This window comes from Aptenodytes patagonicus, chromosome 14 (genome assembly GCF_965638725.1).
Source record: "Aptenodytes patagonicus chromosome 14, bAptPat1.pri.cur, whole genome shotgun sequence".
Lineage (NCBI taxonomy): Eukaryota > Metazoa > Chordata > Aves > Sphenisciformes > Spheniscidae > Aptenodytes > Aptenodytes patagonicus.
In genome coordinates this window covers 872514-890070 of record NC_134962.1, presented here as the reverse complement: position 1 = coordinate 890070, position 17557 = coordinate 872514, and the positions used below count along the sequence as shown (strand labels likewise).

Below are 17557 nucleotides of genomic sequence, written 5' to 3'. Positions count from 1 at the left end.
GCCTGGGGGTGGGCTGCAGTGTTGCTCTGTGTCTTTTCCCCGCTGATCAAGCACTGCAGTCACGATCTCAGCGGGCAGCTGGGATGCATCTTCTGGGGGAGATGGTTTCTGACTTCACTCTGCTGCTCCAGAATTCTCGGAGGGGCTAACTTCATTCCCTGGTTTTGGGACTAGACTGTCATCAGCACACCAAATGCAGTCCAGGTTGAGTGTGTGTTAAATAAAACAAAAGCTCGTACAGCATTTCTGTGATGGGGTTGCTTCATTGAGTCTGAGCCCTCGGAAGCACGTGCTGAAGGACCTTCCTGCTCGGTGAGAGCACTTTGCTGTTACTGCAAGAAGACACCTTGTGCGGTATCGAAGAGCATCCTAAGACTATTTTTGCTGCCTTCTGTATTCCCATGGGAAAGCTAGCCCAAAACTCGCTGGGGTGGTAGCAGCTTTCTCCTAACTTCAACCTGAACGTATTGGTTTGTGTTTGTTCCTGTGCCAACATTGTCCCTGAGCCCGAGCAGCTCTCCTCTCCTCTCCCTCCCCAGTATTTACCCCTCTCCTGTGTTTGTGGAGAATGATCGTATCTCTGCTCGTCTTTGTTCTGCGAGGCCGAGCGTGCTGGCCCCTCTCCGGTTTCCCAGTCATCTCGGCAGCCCTTTGCTGCCCGGTTTCCGTCTGAGTCCGTCCCTGTTGAACATGGGTGACCAGACCTGAACAAAGTCCCCAGATAAGATCTTCCCGGGGCCCTGCACAATGGAAACTTCCGCGAAGCCTGGCCAAGGCGTCCGCTGAGGGATGAGATTTTCATCCCTGTGGGATGAAATTTTCCTTTGATATACACGTTTCTGCTGCCCTCGGCTTATTCAGCTAGCATAAGCATTGCTTATTCAAAATGATATTTACTGTTGGCTTTATACATTTCATTACAACTTCATTTTTTACGGTCAATTCATGACACCCTTTACAGATACAACTGAAATAAATTTGAAGCTTGGTCTTAACAAAGCCAACATTTATCAGGTTTCTGCAACCTTTCCAAGTTGCTTTTTGTCAAGAAAATCTTTTTCCCGTGTTGCATCTGAAACAGGAATGAGCATTATAAGTCCCACAACTCCTCGGGGATTGGGAAAAGTAGATAGTTTCCTACTATAAGCCTCCTTGAATCCGTGCCCATGTTCTCCATGCGCTGCCTTCCTATACAGGCAGCCCCATCGGCCTCCTGTCAGATTTAGATGCTTCAGTAAGCCTCATGATTTCCTAAAAAGTTGGTTTCCTCAAAGCATGGGGATCCCTGCTGGGGCCACATCACAGGGTATCCTTTTTAAGACAGATTAGGGGGGGAAAAAAGCGGCATCCGAATGATCCAGGCCACAAAGGGAAATGGCAACCGGTCAAGTCAGTGGTGACGTTACCTCGTATAAATCAAGAGAGGTGGCAGCTGGGTGTTGCTTGCAAATAGCAAGAGTATTGAGGGATGCCTGCTCGTGAGACGTGGAGGTTGAGAGGAAAAGGTGTGTCTGGTTGGCTGCAGTTTTTATATAAGGGCAACTGCTTCCATCTTCCTTGCAGGAAAAAAAGGGAGAACGACTCAGAGTCTCGACGACTTCCAGAAAAGCCTGAGCGGACCCGAGAGCCCTTCCCAGCTGGCTGCAGCTGATGCAGGTAATAACATCGTCTGTGCCTCAAAGCCGCGGCTGGTGAAGGCTGCGTGGTGGCAGGGAGACGTGCGTGGTAGTAGTGTTACCGCCTTACAGCTCTGGAAGGATGCGCATAGTGTGCCTAGTGCTTGGCTTCTTTAGTTTGAGATTTGGCTGTGCACCAAGCTCCTAATCATCTGCCTGTGTCTGTCATTTCATAATTAAATTTATGTTAATAATTATTATTTATAATTTTATGGTTAGCTTATTTTTATCACTTGAGCTTTAGTTTATTGCTTTTGAAAGTTAGAAAGAACAAGAATGATCCTCAGATGTTTCCCTTGGCAAAGACCCTTACCAAAACACGTGTAACTTTTCATCTAAGAGATACAGAAATAATGCCTGCTTAAATATCAGTTCAGGGGAAAAGCAGTTTGGCTTTCTTTTGTGTGAACACGTAGAATATTTGGGGCAAGTCACAAAGGACAAGGAAAGGGCTTTTATTGACCCACACTTGAAGTCTGTCCATATGTGTGGACATGAACAAGGTCCTGCTGCCCCAGGCTCAAACAGAGTCTTACTTGAGCTTGATAAATAGTAGAGGAGGGATTTCTTGCTTGACCTCTTTCCTTGTAAAGACACTGGGATCCCTTCTTAGAGGCTTTTCCCTCACTTTTCACTCTGATGTCTCCCTTGCCAGCAGGGGAATTTTCTGGAGATGACGACGTTGAAGCTTTTTGGAATCATCTTTTTCTGTGGCCTCCTCTCGCCCTCTCAAGAAGTCTTGTCCGGTCTGTCCTGCGCCGTCAGTCCAGGGGCAATGCAGAATGGTAACTAGAAAACATGAGTTATGTTTGTTTTGAAAGCTATGTGGGACCGTGACATGGAGTAAAACCTCCCGAGCATCTTCGTCTTTATTTTGTAGTTCTTCAAGGCTGCAGACTTAGCTTAGAGCTTCTGATAGCCATCACTGGGTTCATGGGTCAGGGAAATCTCTCTGCTCCAGAACTGGGACACGTTTCAGCACCAAACAGCCGTACAGAATTTCAGGGCTAGATCTGGGTTATTTCCTCTTTTTGTCTTAGTTTCTCATTTCCACATTGGAGCAGCTGATATTTGACAAACAACTGCTGTGAAGGTTAGCGGCCATGTTAATATTTGCAATGCTCCAGCTAAAAAAAGAGGCTTGTTTCAAGTTGCTTCTCTTTAAAACAAACAAACAAACAAACAAAACCCCTTTACAAATGGGAAACAAGTTGCGAGCTGAAGCGCAGCTCCCGCGGAGTGTCATTGCTGGTAGTGCACAACCACACTGTAATCTTTAAGTTGGAGGTCTGGGATGCTCTCCACTGCTGCCCCTCCTGGTTAAGTCACTAAGGGCAGCTTTGGTTTAGTGCACGTTGTAAAATATCATCCCCTGCATGATTTGACAGCACTGAGACAGCCAATGACTTTATAAGGAGTTTTTGGGGGGCGGTGGGGCTTTGTTGTGCGACTCCTTTGCCAGGACAGATCTGACCGAGTGGAGAGGGGTCATTGCTGCAAGTGCCGGTCCTCACGCAGAGGTGTTTTCCAGTTCTCTCGGATGCCATACTTCAGAACGGACTTCTCCAGCAGCACCTCCAGGGCCTCGTGCTCCCAAACATCATGGGTGAAGGGGGTCTGCTGAACTCTCCCACCAGCATCACTGGGTAAGTGGAGAGCAAGGGCTTCTCCATGAGTGCACCTTGACCAGCAATTCTGAAGCAACAAAAGCTGAGCTGCAGTTGGCATGACTGGCCCAAGTAGTTATCCTCGGTTTATTTTGATACTGGAATTCTGGCCCAACAGAAGTTTTCTGTGTGGTAGCAAGGTGGATGGTGAAGTGCACTGCAGGTTACGGGTGCAGATGCAGAATGATGGCTCTGATGCTGCTGTTGATATCTGAGATGCTTGACAGCACTGAGAGAGGGAGGAAGGTGCCATAGAGAGAAAAAGCTGACTGCTCTATAAAGCTGGCTTCCACCCCAATCTGGTTCTAGGTTGCCGCCTTTTGGGTTTCAGCTGCAGACTCTCTCTCTCATCCTGGAGCTGGTATCTCTTGCTTATAATATTCGTGCCTCCAGCTGGAGGTGGCTGTGGTGATGTAGGTTCCTCAGGGTGTACAGCTGCTCAGCTCTTAGAAGATGCTTTTAATTTGTGCCAGCTTTTGCTGTTGTTTGCAGCCTACACCTTGTCAAGGTTCGTCTCCCCAAGCTGTCAGTGGTGCTGCTGCCAGGAATCGGGGTCCAGCTGACCATCGCCACAAAGCTGGAGCTCAGCGGCAACTGGTGAGTGTGGTGTTTTACGGTGGCTGTTAAGGGAAACCCCTACCCACAGGCTTCCTATTGTGCAACGTTTTGCATCTTTTATGGATTTCTAGGTGTTTCTTACCTATAATAAAGTCACAGAGCAGAAGCACCAAAAGATGGCTTGTGGCATTTGTAATGAATTGCAGGAGATGGAGGTGCAGTTTGTTGCTTCTGGCTTTGCTGAGTTTCTCTGGTTAGAGGCTGAGAGATGAAATCTGTTCAACCCATATACTTTTTTCAGCTTGGTTGGCCTTCTTTCAGAACTAATTGATATCTTAGTGGATGTGAACATTACCGCAAACATTAAATGCACGAACTTTGAATCGGGCACAGTCCAGGTCGTCATTGAAGACTGCCTCTGCATTCTTGGTGCTATAAAGATCAAGCTCCTTGCTGGGTAAGTGCCTGGGGATTTATGTTTTCCATTGCCTGTAATCCTCTTCTCTTTATCCAATGATCTAGACAGTCTGCCAGGACACAGACGGTGCTAAGCTGATACAGAGCCAGGCCTCAGGGAAGTAATTTCTTTCCCATTGCCAAAGCCAGTTGCTTTAGTGGAACTGACAAAAAATTTGGTTGTTGGAAGATGAGGGTTGATTTTCCCTGTTTGCCCATGGAAATTTTAAGATCTGAAATATGAGGTTTGATACCTCCTCCAATGCACTTTCTTTAGACTTAGCTAGTGAATTGATATCCAAAGGGTAGGAATAATAGGGCAGGGAGTGTTCTAGGAAACCAGCACCATTGCTTGCCCTGGTTTTATACTCTGCCTTTGGCTGCTGTCACAGAAAGATGCTGGGCATACGGACTTTCGGTCTGACCGCTCTGGGTGTGTGTGATTCCATGCAAATGTGCCATCTCTTGCGCAGTCTTATTAAATTCTTGGCAGAAAGAATTCGCTGACTTCATGTATTGGTTGCATTCATGTATGAATGCAACAGTAAATTGATCATGGGAAATATTTTCTTTTATTGCTTTTGAATTACTCACTTTTCAGGTTCATTGAATTTCTCCTAACTAATTTTTGCATTATACATTATATTTCAATCAGTGCAGCAGCTGGTTTGAAAGAGACTATGTAAGTGAATAGAGGAACACGGCTCACCCACTCTGGGGTCATATGTTAAGTTTTAGCAGGATTAAAGCGATGGTGTGCAGGAGGTGAGCTTCCTGTGGGGTAAGGGGGAGCGTGGATGTACATGACTGACTTCATGGCAGTTCCTCAGATGCGTCTATAGGCAGAACTTGGGCATAAATAACGAGATGCATTATGAATTCCTACTGTCTGTGGCTTGCCCAGTGTGCTGCTGCATGTTCTAACTCAACAGTCCAGAAATATATTGATTATCAAAAGTAAATGGCTCTGTGCTGCCTACAGGCATCACGTGTCCCAGAGTGATCTATTTAGCAGCAATGTTGAAATGTTACACAGCAGATTTCTCCTCTTGTTATTCCACATGTAAATTGTTTGTTTCCAATAACTAACATGAAGGTATTTCATAACACCTCCACCTTCCCGTAACTACAGCACTGATTTAAATACCAGAGGGAGACAACCAAACTCGGGTTACACCGCGAGGCTCACTCCTTTCGTGCAATGATGTCTGCACACCCCAAGCGCTGAAGCCTTCACTTATCAGAAATTAGCCCAATTCTCCCCTCAGTGAGGCGAGCAGCTCCTTGCCCTCCCTGCCTTCTGCACAGCCCCTGCTCTTGCCAGTATTAGCTGCAGCAGTGTCCCTGAAGGGATGACTAAGGACATAGTAGTATGTAAAATGAAGGCTGGAGATCCTTTGGTCTCCTATCCTGAAGCTGTGTTTGTAGTGATTGGAAATTTTTCTTTCCTTTCCAGCTTACTCTCCCTATCAGTAAACGAGATAGTGCTTAACCAGCTGACAGCAACTCTGCCCGGTTTGGTAAGCCTGAAGATTGCCCTCCTTTCATAGCTGAAATGCAGAAATGTCAGGAACAACATGTTACGAGGTCACAGCAAGCCGCACCGTCTTTCTGTGTTGCTTTCCCACATCACTGGCACACGCCGCTCGGCAGCGATGCCGGTGGCCAGCCTGGCTGCTGCTGGCGTGTTTCTGCCTGCAGGGCGATGCCTGAAATATTCCCTAGATCAAAGCAGTCCCCTTTGGTGCCGTACCACAGCTCCAGGGATGCTCCGCTGCTACCAAATCCTTCACAGCGTCCCAGCTGCTGCCCTAATGCCACGCGGCACTTTTTCCCTGGGGATTTAGACTAAAAGGAGTGGGTCTGATCAGGCTGAAGGGTGACGGCTCCCTGCAGAGGGGTGGCGAGGGGGGTTGAGCGGTCGCGTTTCTGCTTTGTGTTGCAGCTGTGTCCGGTAGTCGATATTGTCGTCAACCTTGTGAACATCCAGCTCCTGGGCACGCTCAACGGTGCGTTTCTTGTGGAGGATGAGGTGCTGCTTCCCCGCATTCCCCGCAGTCCCGCGGTGGGAAGTGCCCTTTCCCACATCTAGTCCATAAGTGCGTCAGGGAGGAGCTGCACTTCTGCAGGGCTGTTATTGAACCTTGAATTCACACCCGAGCAGTCCAAGTGAACTGCTCACACCTTGGCCCTCCTTACGCCATTTTTATACATCACCCTTGGATTTAGCGTATTATCTTTGATGCTTTTTTTGGGCTATATTCTACAGGCAGATCCCACAAAGCTGAATTTGGGGATGTTTTGGCCGTTTTGAGTAGCATTGAGCATCCCACAGAAGTGAACGCTCAGGACCTGGTTTGTGGGTGTGAGGTCTGGCTGGTGGCTTGCGGGATCAGGGGAGGAGTTTGTGTTGCTGCTTATTTCCTGATGTTGTAATGATCTTTTTTCTCCATGAAGCGGTGATCCCGGTCGGTACGGCAGGAACGATTCACTACCGGCTGGCCAGCCTCCCGTTTACCTCTGGCTTGTTCCTTGGGTTGGATTTAGATGTAAGTTAACGCTGGGCAACAGGACCCTGCGAGCGTGACTGCGGCGTGGTGCCTTTCAGACTGTTCACCTCATCCTGCGGGAGCAGTTGTCTTCTTCCAGTACAACCATGTGGAGGAGCTGGGCTAATGACTTGTTCTGGAAATGCTAGCTAAATATTTAGATCCTTATCCAAATCACCACTAAGTGACTGCGTGTACTTTTCTTCAAGCCTTCTTTTGCTCGGTTTGCAAACTTATCCTGAGACTGCCTGAGGCTGCGCGTCTGCTGTTTGTAACTGTTGGGACAAGCAGTTCTCATCCTCGCCCTCGCCCTGCCTGCGGACTGGGTGTTACTGCTTTTTGCCTTCGCTATTCAGTCTCTATGGTGGGTGAATGCTGAACGAAGATAACGGATGTATTTTTCACTTCTGTCTCACTGGGAAAAAAAAAAACCACAGCAAAAAACAAACAGTACTTTCAAACAGGAGAACTTAAATAAAAGAAAGTGGCTAGCAAGAAGCAACTGGGACATAAGCAATAAAGAATAGCAAGGGCTAATAACAAGCACAGCAGTCTGTATGATCAGTGCTGCTGCTCTTGCTTTACTGCAGATACTTCATTGGGATTAGTCTTTGCCCCCACCCCCCCAGGTGGTCAGAGTTGGTCTCCTTAGCGAGTAGATGGTATCGGTGCAAGTTTGTTGTAGAGTCCGAGGATGGCTCACGCCTGGCTGGGCGCTGGAGGGAGGAAAGGCAGGGCTGGGACCGCCGGGCTGGCAGCACCTTCACCGCGCGTTTGTTCTCGGAGTGAAATCTCAAGGATGAACTGAAGCAGTGAGTTGTGATTTGGACAAAGTGTGTTATTAGCTAAGAAGGCCTCAGTTACGCTCTCTGGCCTTTATCAGCTCCTTTCGTCTATTAAATATAGAGGGAATTGCTCTGATTCCAATGCTTTCCCTAAGCTGCTGGCAAGAGGAGGGCTATTTCAGCTGGCACAGACCCCGCACTCTCTGTCTCAAGGATCTGGGCATGCCTCGTGGCTTTGAAGGATCGGTTTAACGTCTGTGTCGCCTCTCTTTGCAGGGTGCAGTGAAGCAGGTGGGAGGCAGCATCATCCCCCATGACTCGTCCTCCTCTGCTTTGCCTCCGCTGCTGGACAAGCTTCTGGTCTTGGGACTGCGCCAGAGCTTTCTCAATGCAGCCCTGTGCCTCCTGATCCAGATACCGCCACAGACGTACACCTGCACGCCAGAAGTCGTGAGTGTAGCAGACCTGTATGTCATGCCAGGGGAGGTGGCACAGGACATGCGTCAGCGTGACCTTAGCTCTGCTCGGGGAGCCGGCTGTGCATGGCGTTCACTCTGTTGGTGCTCAGCACGCAGCCAGTCTGGGGACTGCATGTGCACGTGCTCACTTGCAGGTGCTCAAGCCCCAGCGCTGCCTCCTTACTGCTCTTTTCAGAAAGCTATAATAGCACGTGCAACGATCAGCCATTCTTGTTTCTGTATGGGCACCCCCAGGGATACCTGTTGAAACCAGTTGTGTACTGGTTATGCCACGGACTCCTGGAGGTCTGTAATCTGCTTCAAGGAGTCTTTAAAATGTCACTGAGAAAAGCAACTTCGTATGTGCAATGCAATTCTCTAGGCATATGCATTTTCTGTACCTCCGATCTGTACTTCCACGGGAAAATATTAGGGGTCTACACACTGAAAATTGTTGAAAGCCTGTGGGTTACGTCTCCTTCTGCTGGCTGCTCTCACCTTAACGACTGACCAGGAATTGCCCAGGCAGCTGGGGAGCAATGGAGAAGGCTGAGGGCTCAGGGTGCTGCCGTAACGTAGATCTGCATGTGACTGAGCTGCCCATGGCTTCACTAGGGACAGTGAGGGCTCAGGGACTGGCTCCAGGAGTGCGAACAAGCTGGCTGGGAACAGGGATGCAAGTGGGAGAGGGGTGGCCCCAGCAGGACAGCGTTGCTGAAATCGGCTGGAGTGCTCACCGGGGCTGCTTGCACTTTTGTTCCAACAGTTCTCTGGTGCCAGCCATCTGCAAGAAGCCATCACGACCCTTGTTCCTGCTGGGGTGAGTGACTTTTGCTGGAGTGAGGGTTTGTGTAAACCTCGCCGGGTCCGGGGCCATCCAAATGATGGTCCTGGATGTGCCGGGGTGCTGCTGCCAAAGGTCTCCAGTCTTCTGCTCGCCTCCACTTGGCCACACTGAGCGTGCAGCACGGCCGAGCGGCGCCAACATAGCTCGAGGCTGCCCTGCTGCCCGACCAGCTGATGGGAGCAGGTGAAGGGACCGGAGGTTTGTGTCCAGCCCTTGGCAGCCTCTGCACGGTGCCCACTCTCCTGTGTGCCGTTGGCTGTAGCCAACCTTCTCCCGCTCCCTAAGCAGGGGAACATCTTCTCTCGCAGCTCACGGCCATTGACAGAAAGAGCTGATAAGTGTCTGGCATGTCCCATTTCCTAGGCACTATGGGCACCCTCTTACGGGCACAGCCCCCTTCGTGTCCACCTTTGCTTCCTCAGCCCCTTACTGCCTGCAGCAAGGAGTGCCAATCCGTGCTGCCAGACCTATTTGCTCTGTAAATTTGGCTTGTCCAAGGTCTGTGTGACCTTGGGGGAGGCCCTACAGAGTTATGGGGCTGTGAGAGTCCACCAGAGGACTGCCTGTCCCCTGCCTGGCCAGCGTGTGGGGCATGGGTAGCCACCTCCATGTGTCCTTGATTCCCACAGTGCTCCACCTGCCATGGGACCAGTCCTCTGAGCATTAAGCTAACGTTGTCTGGGAACCCGCTCATCCTCTTGGAAGAAAACAAAGCCACCGTCGAGCTTTCGGTCATGATTCAGGTGCTCATTAAGCATTTAGATGGATCCATCCTCAACCTCCTGCTCCTGAAGGCCGTAAGTGTGGATGTAAAGACCTCAAACTGGTGAAGTGTACAGCCAGCCGAGTGACTGGCAGTTGGAATGGGGACGTCTTCATGGGCTGATCCTCTCCCTGTCTGCTTGCAGGACCTCGGTCTAAACGCCCGCGTGTCGATTGCTGGAGGCAGACTGGTGCTCGGGTTGTCCCTGGGCAGGTAGGCTGTCCCTGCAGCGGCTGCACAGGGGTTCTCGAAGCAAAGCCTGCTGCAATGCCCCAGCCTGCTCACTCCCCTGAGACAGCCCTGGGTGTTCAGCCGTGCTGGGAAACTCCGGCTTTCCCGGAGCTCAGGGTACAGGTTCGGTTTGCTGGGAAGCAGCAACCAGAAGAGAGCAGGATGACAGGAAGGGCTGTGATTCATCAGGGACACTCCGAGTGCTGTAACAGCGTGTCCCTCGGTGACACAGCGCTGGTGGAGCTGCCTGAACTATGGCAGAAGGGACGGGAGTGTTGCACAAACAGGGCTGTGACAAAGCCGGGCAGTGCTGCCCTCTTACAGGCTGGTGACATTCTCTGCATTGCAATGTTGGCTCTGGAGCCGCTAACTTGAAATGCTTTTAAATGTCTGTTAAACAGACATTTCATTTCCTGAATCGGAGAATGTCATACCTGGCTGATGGCATGAGGTCGACAGGTATTGCTGACTTTCAGGAAGCATTACAGCAGTGGGAAAGTTCTAGGAGACTGGAAAAAAAGTCTGTGTCAGTTTTATAACAAGGAGAAATGAGGTAACCTGCATAATTGTAAGACTGTCAGCTTGACTTTTATCCTGGGCAGTAGTTCGAAATGTCTGATATTGGACATGAGTAATAAAGGAGTAAAGGAAAGCACTGTCATTAATGCCAGTCAAGGTACGATTAAAGATTGGAAAGCATTTCTTATAGTGTGAGGTTTGAGGATTTAAAGCCATTTAGCTTGTCAAAGAGCTAGATTTAGAAGCAACATTGGCATAGCTTGTATGCAGTGATATAGAGAATAGAAATGCATCAAAGGGCTTTTAATTCAATAGACAAAGATATAACAAGATTCAGTGGAAGTAGAAAAGAGAAATTCAAAGTGGAAGTAAAGCGTATGTTTTAGCTATGGAGATAGTTGTGTGATTGCAATGATAGATTAGGAGCTGTAGCGAATTCTCCAGAGCTCATGATCTTTAAATCCAGACTGGATGCTTTTTCTAGAAGCTCTGCTCTCAGCTAGCCAGGAGCTGACTCCTTTCCCAAGGTGAATAACTACCTGGGCGCAGGAGAGGGGAGGGGAAGCCAGGAGATAGCGTGTGCCCTGTTGCAGTGCTATTTCATTTACAAGCAAATAAAAATTAGGTGAAGCTTTTAGTGTTGATCCATTGCTTTTATTTTCCTATTTTCTTTTCTCTCTTGCAAGTGTGGCAGCGCCTCATTTTTGTGTCACAATATTGTGATCCCTTTACGGATGCCCCGATGATGCCTCACAGGGATCCCTTGCCGTGGGCTGAGTAACGCTGCTCTAGGAGATGGCAGGGATCTCGTGGTCGGGGTCTGTGAGCTCTGGCTGGTGACATGGTGTCTGACATGCTGTTTGCTTTACTTTCCCTGCAGCACTTCCCTCTCCTTGGAGTCTTCTGATGTTGGCATCAGTAACGTAAGTCTCTCGTACCAGTCTAGGCTTTACTAGGTGGGTAGAGTGGCCGAGCGCTGTGCACTGCAGCTCTGGGGAAGGAGGGGGACACGCGGTCGCTGTGTGATGCTGAAACGTGTCCTGGCTGTGATGGATTACATCTGCTGAGAGTCTTAGTTGTTAGCTGCTCTACTTTGTAGGTCATAGCAATTCTTCTTTTGCTGCTTTTTTTTTTTTTCTTCTGCCTTTTCTAATAATGCAAATGTAAAGCCTGAAGTCTGTTTGTTTATTCACCCCTGCTTGGGCAAAGCTTACACAGAGCTCCAGCAGGAGTTTTACCTGGTAGAAAGATTCCCAAAGGAAGGACCAAATACAAATCGAGGAAGAAAAGTAGATTTGCTTTAAAGAAAAGAGGGACTATTTGTTCTTTTGCTGTGTCAGTGGGAAGTGATTTCCAGTCCCAAGGACTGGCTGGCTTCCAGCCGTAGTGCTGGGCTGTGCTTGTCGCTGTCGAGTGCCTGGCAGCGCTGCTCACGTGCTTGTTCCTTCTCTGGTTCAGATCTCGAACTTGAAGCCACACTGCAGCAATCTGCTGGCAGAAACGTTATTGCCCCTTATCAACGGTAAGGTGACCGGGATAGCTGTAGCATTGGGAGTGCTTTGACTGAGGAGGGGAGAGGGATACGTGTGCATGATTGAAAGCTGTAGCAGGAGAGTTGGAGCGATTAAATGTCTGCAGTCCCCGTGCTGAGGCTGTAGTTAAAAGTCCCAACTTTATTCTTACACGATCCGCCCCAGCTTCAGTCCTAAGGGCCCTGGCAACTGTTAGTGGCAGAGAATGTAAGGAAAGCCAAAATGCATCATGCGCGGTGGTGCTGCAGTCCATGCCTCTGGATCAGCTCTGCTCCCTTCGCCCTCCCTGGGAGCAGCTTTGTCGTGGGGCGGGAGCTGGGCTCACCCCTCCGGCGGTGCGTAAGGACCTGTCTGTCCCCTGCAGGCGCTCTGGGCATCGGCATCCCTCTGCCAAACGTGCTGGGCATTCCCTTAATAAAGGTGGATATTCAGATACTAGCGGTAAGTGCCTGGAAGGGCTATTTTCTCCTGCAAGACACTGGTGCAGGTCACTGGGGCTGTTTCTAGCAGCTGGCTTCAGTAACAGGACCCTGCCAGTGGCGGTTTAGTGAGCAAGAGCTGTGGATTTTAAGCCTTGAAAGGCCAGGAGGGGTTGCTCTGTCTGACCTCCTTCAGGTCAGAAAATGCTGCTGAGTACTTCATGCCCATGAGTGTTATTGAGCCAGGTACGCAATGAGCGATGTTCAGCCCCTCTGGGGTAAGTCCTGGTTCCCCCGTCCAGGCTGTGTTTCCTTTCTGGAGAACTCTGTGTTAGCAGCTCTGATGTGGGTCCAGGGGGTCTGGCAAGCCCTTTCGAGTGGCACCGTTCAAAGTGTCTTGAATTGCACCGAATTCCAGCCCTGTGCATCCTGGAGATGTCCCAGAGGAGCTGGGATATTCTCTGATGCTTCCCAAAGGATACCGTGCCCTCCTTGTTACAGAGTTGACGTGAGGATTTTTGCAAGAGGGTTTTCTGTTCGCTGTGTGTTGCTTGACAAGCTGATGTGAACCAGCAGCCCTCAAAAGTCGGAAAATAACGTGGATGTGTTGCTCCTTGCACTTCTTCAGGGCCTGCTGGTGATTCTCGTGTGAGCTGGGAAGTACAAGGCGCGGAGAGGTCTTTCTGGGCAGAGAGAGGAAGAAAGACCAGCGAGGATGGAGTATCGAGACCAGCATTATCTACTTTTCTTTTCTAAACTTGATTCAAGATTCTTGATAACATTTAAGACACTTTAAAGTTAATTGGCTCATGTGAGTACTAAGATACTTGCATAAGCCAAAACCTGATAGGCAGCTCTGTGTACAAATATTTATTTAGAGAAATTAGCATGATTTTGGGGTCGCAGTCATAGCAGTTGCATGTGATGCTGCAGTGGAATTGTTAAATTTGTTCTGAGGGAAAATTGTTATTGATATAATGAAAAAGTGAACTTGTTGCATATGGCTTTCTAAGTAAATGTCACCATCCGTGTTCAGAAGGGTATGAAGTGCTGAGCGGGAGCTCGGGGTACCTTTGTCATGTAACTCTTCTAATAAACATTCCTACTTTTTTAGTGCTTGGAATGAGGTTCTTGTTTCTGATGCTTCTCGGGGAGAGTATCTGTCCTGCCTCCTGCTATGGGATCTGGTTCCTTTGTGGCAACTGATATTTTGGTTTGAAAGCTTTTTCCACTCAAACTTCCTGAGGAAAAAACACTTGGATTTTCAGTGGCTGCTCCTGGCCGGGTAACCTGCTGACCAAATGCTAATCCACAAGCAGAAATGAGAATGAAATCGAATTTCCCAAGGTCATGAAGCATTTCCTAATAGAATCTGAAGGGAAAACATTACCAGATAATTGAGAAGTATAACACCGGAGCACACCCATCTGCCTGCAGTAATGTCCCAGGGAAAAGAATTCAGGCATTTTTGATTTCAGAAAAAAGAAATGATTCTGGGTAAAACCCCCCAACATCTGAGGTCTTAAATGGCCTCTCAAACACCTGCTTTTCCCAGCACTAGATGTTATTACTAGTGTGTTTATTATTATTAGCTGGTGTCCCCAAAGCTGATGGCAGTATGTCACTGTTAAAGCATGGGTGATGCATGGAAGAAGTCTAGCGCTGATCAGGTAACGGAGAGGGGCAATATCCTGTTCTGCATTTCTGCCTAAAGGTAAGAATAGTTCAATATCTGCCTGGCCAAAGCCCTTGGTTGTTGCATTAATTTCCAGCATCACAGTGAGATGTTGCAGAGGAATCACTGAGCGCAGCAGAGGATGCACTGGACCTGTCGGCGGTCCCGGTTCAGGCAAACTGCCCAGAGCTCTCCCGTGCTGTGCCAAACGGCAAACCTGGTGTCGCGCACCGTCATCGTGCGGCCTGGCACATCTTGTGTCACGGCAGGAGGGTTTTGGGTGGGTTGAAGTACACGGTAATACCGAAGACTGGTGTTTCGGTGAGTCTGAACGGCTCCTTCGGTTCCCAGCTCTGTGCAGGCTGATGGTGCCGGAGGGACTGTTCTCTCCTAAGGCCGTTCAGCTGCTGGTAACACAGACCTTGCCCTGTCCCTGGGCAGAAATGATGCTCCTGCACGTTGATGGGACTCCCCGCTCAAGCAGCGTGCTGTGGGCAGCCCCAGCACCAGCTAAACCAGGCGGGTGAGAAGTTTCTGCAACGCAGGGCGTGAACAAGAGGAATGCCGTGGACGATCGGGCCATGCTTGTGAGCCGGGAGCAGGGAGCTTCAGACCCCACTGCTTGTGCTCTCTGACGCCAGTATGCCTGCGGTGCCGGCAGAGCGGGGTTTTGGGGGGCTGTGTGGCCCCGTTACCCGCTGGGCAGGATGAGCAGCTCCACCGACCTGCACTGGCAGCCGCACAGCCGGAGCGCTCACAGCTTCTTTGTGCCACCTCAGAGTTACTGGACTGATTGGGCTTGGCTTCTCCATCCATCCTTTTTGCCCGCAGGTTGGCATAACGGGCTTTGTTTGTACAAGGTTTTGTTCTGGGTCCTGAGCAAACACCTTCTGTATGGTAAGTAAAATTTAGCAACTTTTTTGCACACTCTTTTGGCCAGCACTTCTGTGTGAATTCTGGTTTGCTGGGGGGATTAATTTTGCTGGCACTCTACAGTAATCTGTGATCTGTCGCTGTCCCAGGAGTCTGTTTGACTTGAGAAAGAAATGACAGCGGGAAGCGTGTAACTGGAGAGCTCGCTGCCTCGCAGAGCCGGGGCAGGGGCTGCGCGGGCCTGGGATCGCAGAAAAGTGGGAAAGTCATCTTGTGCATCTGGAAACAGCTTTCCCTCCCGGGGCCTGGCCTCTGTCATGTCATTTGTCGCACGGGGCTGAGCGGGAAGGAGCAGAGGGACCTTTTCAAAAGGAAAGGGCAGCATCTCCTCGGTGTAATTCATTACTTCTGCAACTCGTAAATCTCGTGCTCTGAATTGCTGGTGGGTTCAGGAGTAAATCCAGAGCAGGAAACCGCAAGACGGAATTCATAAGAGCTGGGACAATCCTGTCCACAGTGCAAAAAACCAACTAAACAGTCATTTTCCAGCGTGCTGGCACTCTGACTCGCTGGAAAATCTCTTTATGGGTGAGCAGTGGGAGCGGGGTGTGATGGGCTTGCTGCTCTGCCCGGGCTGTGCACGGGACTTCGGGCTCTCCAGCTCTTGCTCCAGGAATGTCCCTGGTAAAGCTTCATACCTCTGCTGCTCCATGGGGGCTGGCGAAGGGGCTCGTCTCTGTTTTTCCAGCACTTGAACCATCTGGCTGTCATGTCCTGCTCCTTGTGCCTCCAGCAAAGGAAGCTGTACGTCCTGTGGGACCCTGGGATACTGCCCAGGAAAATTATGGATTTTGTTTATGCCAAAGACGCTAATACAAATGCTTTTTGCAGCATTTCTTTTTCCAGGTGAACCCAAAGTGACTGCTGGGGACAACACTGGCCGTCTCCTGCGGATGCAGCTGTGCTGGGGGGGCTCGGTAAATCGGGTGACAAGAGGGAGCAGCAGAAGACCCCAGTTCTCCAGCGTAAGCCAGCTCGGCCCCCAAGCCTGCGGCTGGTCCCAGGTAGGACGTGTGGGGCTGGGAGTCGGAGTGTGCAGCTCCTGTGACCCCAACCCTACGCTGGAGATGCAGAGCCATGCAGTAAAGCCTAAAGCCAGAATATCCACTGGCAAATAAATACATCTTTTTACTACTGTAGCTTATTCCTTTTGGGAAACTGGTTTAAGATACATTAGTCAAAGAATAATGGTTGTAGCTCTACCAGGAAACTTTTATTAGGAGCAGTTCCCGCTATTGCCAACTTTGGGCATTAAAATTGTTAGTCAAGTCCCCAAGCTGGGCATATAAACCTTCAGGGCTTTTTACTCCTTATAATAAATCAACTTGGCTTGTTTTGTTTGCTTTGCTGTTTCTGAGTCTCTGAAATATGAGGTTTTGAAGTGCTTTTCAGCAGCTCCAGAGGCTAGAAATGATGTGTATAGCTGTTGCAAGTGAAAGCAGATGTATATGTAATTAATATGGTTTCATGGGAATCACCATTGCAGAGCTTACATTGTGAGAGCTGCGCAGTCAGCAGTGAGGGTGCTCTTCCTGGGCATCGGCACAGCGATGCGCTCACCCTGTCCGGAGGCAGCTGCCAACAGCACCCAGAGGTCGAGCAACTTGGGCGGCTTTAGGAGCTCCGTTACCAGCCCACCCTTCCATTCCGGACACTCAAGTCTGTTGTGGCTTTTTTTCCCCCCTTAGTTTGCTGAACAACCTCTCAAGCGCAGAGGCGCGTTTGGTCAGTAGGAAAGAGCGTTCCAATATTGACAAAGGCAGCCGCTGGTGCCCTTGGGCGGGCGCGTGCCGAGCCGGCACGTGGCACCGTCTGTACGTGTGCAGTCACGTTTCGTTCAGCATTTTCTCTGTGACGAGCTTTGTCAGAAGTATAGTTTTGAAAATATAACTGCCTTCAAGTCTAAAATTAGAAACCACTGGGCAGACTGATTTCCCCCTCCGCCCCTTTCTGACCCAGGGAAAACCACCAGCCGTAATGTTCCCATAGTAACACGGGAAATGGAGAAAAAGCAGATGAAAGATCTCTTGTTGGTAGGGGCCATGTCGTTCTGCAGCTGAGAGACACGGAGCTGCTTTGCATCCTTATAAATCAGTGCAATTTTCATGCTTCCTTAATTAAATGTAAGGTCTGGACATCTGTATTGCTACCAGTTCTTAGCAAGACAAAATTCATCTGTCTTTAGGTACAAATCATTGAGGGGAAAAAAGTCAATAACTATACCAGAAAATGCAGTATGAAAGTGAAATGTTTATTTAAAGTATGGAACATTGTTACAATCCATCCTCTTTGTGCAACAAAAATACCAAGAGCAGGACTGGAAGAGAAAGCCACTAGTGCAGTGCCATTATTATCCTAAATCTGAGAAAGTGTTGTTTTAGTAAGGCAAGAAAGAAGATTTTCAACATTTCAAGCAGTGACAAAACACAAAGCATGATTTCAGAGTCAACAGAACAATTTTGCCACTGTTTTACCCCAGACACCAGACT

At 49.4% G+C, this 17557-nt stretch overlaps 1 protein-coding gene across 3 annotated transcripts; it reads left to right on the top strand.

Annotated features, from left to right (window-relative positions):
- The first annotated feature begins 1568 nt into the window (after positions 1–1568).
- LOC143166931 (BPI fold-containing family B member 4-like) lies at positions 1569–13575 on the top strand. 3 transcript variants are annotated; one of them, XM_076351809.1, is made up of 16 exons: positions 1569–1656; positions 2332–2461; positions 3208–3322; positions 3836–3940; positions 4203–4358; positions 5814–5877; positions 6303–6366; positions 6815–6906; positions 7968–8141; positions 8916–8969; positions 9626–9793; positions 9905–9972; positions 11390–11432; positions 11968–12031; positions 12406–12482; positions 13089–13174. In XM_076351809.1, the coding sequence occupies exons 1-16, from the start codon at positions 1651–1653 to the stop codon at positions 13110–13112; spliced, it is 1404 nt and encodes a 467-aa protein (XP_076207924.1). In that variant the 5' UTR covers positions 1569–1650; the 3' UTR covers positions 13113–13174. The 3 variants fall into 3 exon arrangements, with proteins under 3 accessions (XP_076207924.1, XP_076207923.1, XP_076207925.1); XM_076351808.1 differs by lacking the exon at positions 12406–12482 and having other exon boundaries at positions 13089–13575; XM_076351810.1 differs by lacking the exons at positions 11968–12031; positions 12406–12482.
- The last annotated feature ends 3982 nt before the right edge of the window (positions 13576–17557 follow it).

Bases quoted from the DNA above. Each gene is read 5' to 3' on its own strand.
- LOC143166931 (XM_076351808.1), top strand. The intron at 2,462-3,207 runs GTAACTAGAAAA...GGTGTTTTCCAG, and splicing joins TCCAGGGGCAATGCAGAATG to TTCTCTCGGATGCCATACTT. The intron at 6,907-7,967 runs GTAAGTTAACGC...CTCTCTTTGCAG, and splicing joins TCCTTGGGTTGGATTTAGAT to GGTGCAGTGAAGCAGGTGGG.